At 43.1% G+C, this 7,482-nt stretch overlaps 1 protein-coding gene across 1 annotated transcript in view; it reads left to right on the forward strand.

Moving 5' to 3' along the window:
• The window catches only part of msh3 (mutS homolog 3 (E. coli)), a 405,607-nt gene extending 400,592 nt beyond the window's left edge, over window positions 1–5,015 (forward strand). The window contains exon 24 of the mRNA XM_068029606.1: window positions 3,949–5,015. Within this exon, the coding sequence (XP_067885707.1) occupies window positions 3,949–4,030 (82 nt within the window). The 3' untranslated portion in view covers window positions 4,031–5,015. The remainder of the gene's footprint in view (window positions 1–3,948) is intronic.
• Window positions 5,016–7,482: the final 2,467 nt, after the last annotated feature.

The raw sequence follows: 7,482 nt of genomic DNA on the forward strand, positions 1-7,482 counted from the left end.
AAAATCTGAAGGTTAATAGTTCACCTCTGGTTATGTTTCTGTCCTATGAAATGCCCATGGAGCTATGTTCTTCAGTGTGAGAAACTTATGAGGTCATCCTGCCACTTTATCATGGTTCTCTTTGATTCTTCCTGTTGTTTTGCACTCGGATCTCCTGACCATTGTGCCTTGTGAGGTAGCCAACAGTTTCCTCTTTCCATGTGTGTTCATTTGCTCCACATTACCATGTTCTGTGAGCTCACTAATAGTAATATACACAAGATTTCGTGAGATTTTAGAAGAAGCTAATTAACTTCTGGCCTTGAGAAGTTCATTTTCGGAGTGGAAACCACTGCACTGATCATTTTGCTTCTACCCCAGAGATTTTGTAAAGCTTCTCATATTTCCCAAACTGCTTTTTTCTTTCTTCCTTTTCAAAATAAAACAATAACCTGAACTCTGTGAGAGTTCATCATTGTAGGTGCTTGCATTTGTTCTTTCTCATTTGCAGGCTGTATTACCTTTACATTTTGTTACATTTTAAAGCAATTAAAAAAAAAGTAATTCTACTCTTTTTCAGCATATGAATCATATTGATATTATAGAAGTTGCTGTAATGTTGCATTTCCTAAATTATCAGCACAGTGATAGAAGCATAAGAACAGTTGGTTCAGGAGTAGGACATTCAGCCCTTCGAACTTGCTCACTCATTCAATTCAATTATGGCTGATCTGCACCTCAACTCCATTGACCTGCCTTTGTTTCATATCCCTTGATACCCTTACATAGCAAAAATCTATTGATCCCTGTCCTGAAAGCAAATCTGAATGGAGGGCACTTTGAAGAATGAGGATGATGATTAAAAGGAAAATAAACTGTCCCATCATTGATCGCATTTTGTAATTAACTACGTCGACAGGTATTGTTCCTGAAATTCAGAGCATGCCCGCTGGTACACGACAGCATTAAGCCCACTAGAGTTTATGGTGTTAGTGAGAGGGCACCTAATTTTTAATGGGACAGGTAGACTCGAGCACAATTGCATAGGAACTTAGGGAGCAGGAGTAGGCCATTTGGCCCAACAAGCCTGCTCTGCCATTCAAACAGATCATGGCTGATTATCCACTTCTACGCCATTTTCCCCACTAACCCCATATCCCTTGATGTCGTGAGTATCCAGAAATGTCAATTTCTGTCTTGAACATGCTCAATGATTGAGCTTCCACAGTCGTCTGGGTGGAGAGTTCCAAAGATTAACCAACTTCTGAGTGAAGAAATTCCTCCTCATCTCAGTCTTAAATGGCCTGACCCTTATTCTGAGACTGTGTCCCCTGGTTCTAGACACACCAGCCAGAGGAAAAATCTTATCCACATCTACCCTGTCACGTCCTGTAAGAATTATGTAAGTTTCAATGAGATCACTCCTCATTCTTCAAAACTCTAGAGAATACAAGCCCAGTTTCTGCAATACCACCTCATAAGACAATCTCGCCATCCCATGGATTAGTCTGGTGAACCTTCGTTGCACTCCCTCTATGGCAAGTATATCCTTCCTTAGATAAGGAGACCAAAACTGTAAACAATACTCCAGGTGCGGCCTCACCAAGACTCTATACAATTGCAGCAAGACATCTTTATTCCTGTACTCTCATCCCCTTGCAATGAAGGCCAACATACCATTTGCCTTCCTAATTGCTTGCTGGACCTGCATACTAGCTTTTAGTGACTCATGAACCAGGACACCCAAGTACCTTTGGATATCAACACTTCCCAATCTCTCACCATTTAAGAAATACTCTGCCTTTCTATTTTTTTCTACCATAGTAGATCACTTCACACTTACTCACATGATATGCCATCTGCCATGTTCTTGTCCATTCACTTAGCCTGTCCGAACCCCCTTGAAGCCTCCATGCATCCTCCTCACAACTTACATTCCCATCTAGTTTTGTGTTGTCCGCAAATTTGGAAATATTACATTTGGTCCCCGCATCCAATCATTTATATAGATTGTAAACAGCTGTGGCCCCAGCACTGATCCTTATGGTACCCCACTGGTAACAGCCTGTCATTCTGAGAATGACCCGTTTATTCCTACTCTCTGCTTTCTGTCTGTTAATCAATTTTTAATCCGTACCATTATATTACCCCCAATTCCATATGCTCTAATTTTGCTTCCTAACTTCCTGTGTGGGACCTTTTCAAAAACCTTGTGAAAATCCAAATACACCACATCCGCTGGTTCTCCTTTATTTATGCTACAAGTAACATCCTCAAATAATTCCAACAAGTTTGTCAAACATGGTTTCCCTTTCATAAATCTCCAAGTGTCGAGTTATCACATCCTTTATAATAGATCCGAACATTTTCCCTACTACTGACATCAAACTAACAGGTCTGTAGTTCACCGTTTTCTCTCTCGCTCCCTTCTTAAATAGTGGGGTTAGATTTGCAGGTGTATCTCCAGTGCCCACCTGCCCCATGCAGCCAGAAATCCAGGTACTTGCTTACCAGTAGCCTGGGGAAAGGGCTGCCTGGGCCCTTCCCCCAACCTCAGTCTTGTCCCCTTCTCTCCATTTGGTAAGGGGGAAATCAATTTTTTTGAAAAAAACATACCATTCTTCGGGGCTTCAGCTTGCTGGATTTGGATTTCCCTGGCTGGGACTCACTTCCAGTAAGCTAGCCAGTATTCTTCATCTCACTGGGTGAGTCAGCCTCAGTATCATTCCAGGTCCTGAATAAGCCAGGGATGTGGTAATTCACAGCATAGGAACTCCCTGACCCAATTTAACCATCCAGTGAAGTTTGCCTTGTAAGGAACAGGGGTGGAGATTCTGCCCCCAACAAGGTAGGCCAGAAAATCCTGGAAACTGCAGAGTGCCAGCACAGCCAGGCCCCTGCTACTTTCCAGTAGGTTCTACTGATAAATAACCTGCCTGAGTTACATAGGGAGTCCATTAAAGCCCTAAAAAATGTTGGGGCTGTTGTGTTTAATAATCAGATGTAAATAATATTATATGAATGTACTAATAGAAACAGGAGTAGACCATGTAGCCCCTTGAACCTGCTCCTCCATTCAGTAGGATCATGGCTGAACTTCTACATCAGCTCCACTTTCCCGCCCTATCCCTTGATTCCCTTAGTGCCAATGGACTGCAGTGGCTCAAGAAGGCAGCTCACCACCACCTTCTCGAGCAATTAGGGATGGGCAATAAATGCTGGCCTAGCCAGCGATGCCAAATCCCATGAACAAATAAAAAAAAAACTATTGATCTTGGTCTGGAATATGCTTATCGACTGAGCCATCTGGGATAGAGAATTCCAAAGATTCACAACCTCTCCGAGTGGAAATTTCTCCTTATCTCATTCCTAAATGGTAGGGATACTTGAGGGTAGTAAATGAATGTGCATTACAGTGCAGAATAATATGTAATTGTTATGTTTATATTACAGAACTGCTTCAAATTCTGTAGCAAATTCCATGGCAAAATCAACAGGCAGTCCACTGCTTGTCTGTTAGCTGGCATTTGTGCAGTAGTTTGTACATTTAGTTCATCTCTGACTCCTAGATATTTCCTAATAGCTGAATAACGTCTGTGCATGCTGCTGACCGTAGAGCCACATTATTAGCCTGGGCAGAGTGAGTGTTCAACCCCCACGAAGAGACATTAATAACGGAGAGTGAGGACTATCAAATATTGTTTTGAAATATGCATTGTTATTGAGTAACATTTAGATGGGTTAAAACTGTTTATATTTACTCTAAATATGGATTTTATCTGTTGTAATTACTGAGACAATCAGGACTTTGTTCCCACATCACTGTGGAATTTAAACTATGGCTTCAAAGAAAGACATATAATTAGTCACAAAAATCTTCTTAACGCTTCCATTGTGTTTGTCTTATAAATTACAGCCAAATGTTAATGCCACATGTACAATCTGTCACCCTGTTATTATTTCTTGCAGGAAGAAAATGAAATCCTTCTTTGAAGTCTGGAAAATAGATGAAGGGAAAGAACTAATGAACTGGGTGATGGTGAATAAGTAGAGATTAATTTTGACTTTTTTGAATAAATACATCTACATGAGATGCAGATCTCCCACTTTTTTGCGTTTGGTTGTAAAGGAACCTTGAGGTTCTGCATCATGGCTGATGGATGTTTTCCTTGCACTGTCTGTAAAGGTAGCTGTCGTATTTCAGACACTTTGTCCCTGCTTTGTCCTTATTCGCCTTGTTTACGTTCTTCACATAAATCCTTGAACACAAGATAAATATAGATACAATCAGCACATCCTGGCTCATTATCCAGAAAAACTAACAGTCCCTGCTCTCCATCTCACATCCCACCACCTTTTAAATGACTCCAAGGTTTTTTTTTGCCTTTTACTTACCCATCTGGCAGTCGATTTCATTCATTCGGCACATGTTTTTTTCTGATGTCACTCACAAATTTCAACAGTTTGAACATATGCCTCTTGCCCTAATCATATAATCTTGACATGTTTTCGTAACATTTAGCCTATTTCATAAAAGTATTGCCAGAAATTGTATCTTGGAAAGAGTCCTAAACTTCAATACAGAGAACATTGTTCAACACTGAATCCTGGTTCAATAAGCCACGCAATTGCATTTTATATCTTCTTTTAAACAAAAGAAACTGTAGACGACCCCCGCTAAGCTTTTTTTCTGAATACTGTGAAGTTGAAATTAAGCAAACTTTTTAAATAAAATGATCAGTTAAAATAAAGTTACAGCATCATGTTCCCTTTATTGATGCTCACACAGTGGGCTGAACCAACAAAGAATGGCATGTGAAAACCTGCTGCTTTTTAACTGCAAGATTATGCTTAAGCCGTTCTGTATTTTGTCAGAAATGGAACTCACCATCAGTGAGGAATACTAGTGCAGGGAAAATAATTGTGTCCGCCTAAAAATATTTGTACTTCCGTGTTAAATTGAAAAATTATGTGTAAGAGCTGTTCGTAACCAGTGTAATGTATTGTAAACCAAACCAAATAAATTATAACTTTTTTTTGCGGTGTCGTTATTTCTAAATAGTCATGCATGATGTATTCTTTTTGTTTTTCCATACTTTGTGAAGACAGAAACTAATGTTTGGGGAAGGTTTGTCCTGGTTTCATTGGGGTTGGAAGCTCTCTTTTGCTCCACTTAAGAGACCGTTTCTTCATGTGACAGTGGGTTTCAGTGAGCAATTTGACTGTGAGGGTCACTGCAGTCACACCCAAACTTGGTGTCACCCGATATTTACAAGCACTGAGTTCCAGCAGTCTGTCAAATAGCAGGCAGGACTGACCCCGTTTATTCCCTTCACAGATGGGCATACTGAAGGGAATGGCAGCATTCACACTGCTGCCCCCAAGTGAGATTGACTGTAATAGCAACAGAAAATGCTGAAAATACTCAGCAGGTCAGGCAGCATCTATGGAGAAAGCAAGAAACAGAGTTAATGTTTCAAGTCGTGACCTTTCATCAGAACTTGTTGTTACATGAGCTATCTCAGACTTTTCCCTTCTCTTTAATAAAAGTAAAATACTGCAGATGCTGAAAATCTGAAATAAAAGCAAAAGGTGCTGGAAATATTCAGCAAGTCTGGCAGCAGCTGTGGAGAGCAGCAGAGTTGACGTTTCAGGTCAGTGACCCTTCATCAGAACATCTTCCCTTCTCTTCCTTGACTTCTCTCTCTCCATTTATGAGGCTAGGCTATCGACCAATATTTACTATAAGCCCACTGACTCCCATAGCTATCTTGACTACACTTGCTCACACATCCCTTCCTGTAAGGACTCTATTCCGCTTTCCCAGTTTCCCCGTGTCCACTGCACCTGTTTGGACGATGCTTTCGATATGACTTTCACCTCAACCGAGGATTCCCCCCCCCCCCCCGAACCATGGTTGACATGGCCCTCAAGCGCGTCTGTTCTATTTCACACTCTTCTGCTCTCTCTCCCCTTCCCCTCCCTCCCACAACCACAATAGGGTTCCCCTTGTCCTCACCTTCCACCCCACCAGCCTCCATATTCAACGTATCATCCTCCACTTTTTCTGCCACCTCCAGCCTGATTCCACCACCACACACATCTTCCCTTCCCCTTTCGGCATTCCGAAGGCACCATTCCCTCCGTGATACCCTGGTCCACTCCTCAGTCACGCCCAAAATCACCTCCTTTTCCTATGTCACCTTTCCATGCAAGCGCACGAGATACAACACCTGTCCTTTTACCTTCACCCTTCTTGCCGTTCAAGGCCTGAAACACTCCTTGCAGGTGAAACAGCGATTTGTTTGGACTTCTTTCAATTTAATATACATGCGGTCTCTATATTGGGTAGACGAAATACAGACTGTTCAGTCCACAAGCATGACCCGAGCTTCCAGCTGCCCATCATTTTAATTCTCCATCTTATTCCCACTCTGACCTTTCTATTCTTGGCCTGCTGCAGTGTTCCAATGAAGCTCAATGCAAGCTTGAGGAACAGCACCTCATCTTTTGACTGGGCACCTTACAGCCTTCTGGACTTAGCACTGAGTTCAATAATTTTAGATGATAGCCTCTGCCCCCATTTGGTTTTGTGTTTCTTTGCTTTTTTTTTCTTGTTTTGCTTTCGGACGGCAGCTATTCAGGATCCTGCCATTCCCACCTTTGCTAGACACCTCTTTTGTTTCTTTACTTGTCCCATTACCACGCCCTTTAGTTTTGGCTTTGTACCATGAAACCTTTTGTCATTTAATCTCTCCTGCCCTCCACCCTATCACAGACCTTCTGTTTTGTTCCCTTCACCACCCCCCACCCTTTCACTTGCTCTAAATCTATTACATTTCTAACTTTTCCCAGTTCTGATGAAAGGTCACAGACCTGAAACATTAACTCTTGTTTCTCCCTCCACATATACTGTCGGACCTGCTGAGCATTTCCAGAATTTTCTGTTTTTATTTACAGACAGCTCTCTTGATATGTCGGAGCACCAGGGCTGCAGGAGACTCAGGCTCTCATGGCAGGTGGCTGCTGCCATCCACAGCCTTCTGGAACAAGACCTCCTTATAGGTTTTGGTTGCCTCGCCAAGGGTAATTGGTTGGGCCCCAGCAAGGCAAGGGTGGTCGGTTGGAGGGAAGGGAAGTGTGTTGGGTGCTGGGGGTGGTTGGGATAGCAGGGACGGCTCCCCATCGGGCATCCTGTGCCCGGTGCGCAGGGCCACCCGTGCCCCTGGGTGATCACAGCCGCCTGGTTTTCACAGGCGGCTTTTCCCGGCTCCAGGACGCCCGCTTGCCACACGTAAAATTTGTGTGGAGGCAGGTGAAGGCCTTTTTCTGGCCGTTAAATGGCCACTTAAGGACCTGGATTGGCCTGGGGCAGGCGGACCATTATTCATCCCCCCGCCGCCCTATGTAAAGTGAGGGTGGAGGCGGGAGCGGGTCGGGAAAGCCTCCCGGAGCCTCCCACTCCATTTTACGCCATCCTTTTCCCCCCCTTGTCCCGCCACC

This window comes from Heterodontus francisci, chromosome 4 (assembly GCF_036365525.1).
Source record: "Heterodontus francisci isolate sHetFra1 chromosome 4, sHetFra1.hap1, whole genome shotgun sequence".
In the NCBI taxonomy this organism is placed as follows: domain Eukaryota; kingdom Metazoa; phylum Chordata; class Chondrichthyes; order Heterodontiformes; family Heterodontidae; genus Heterodontus; species Heterodontus francisci.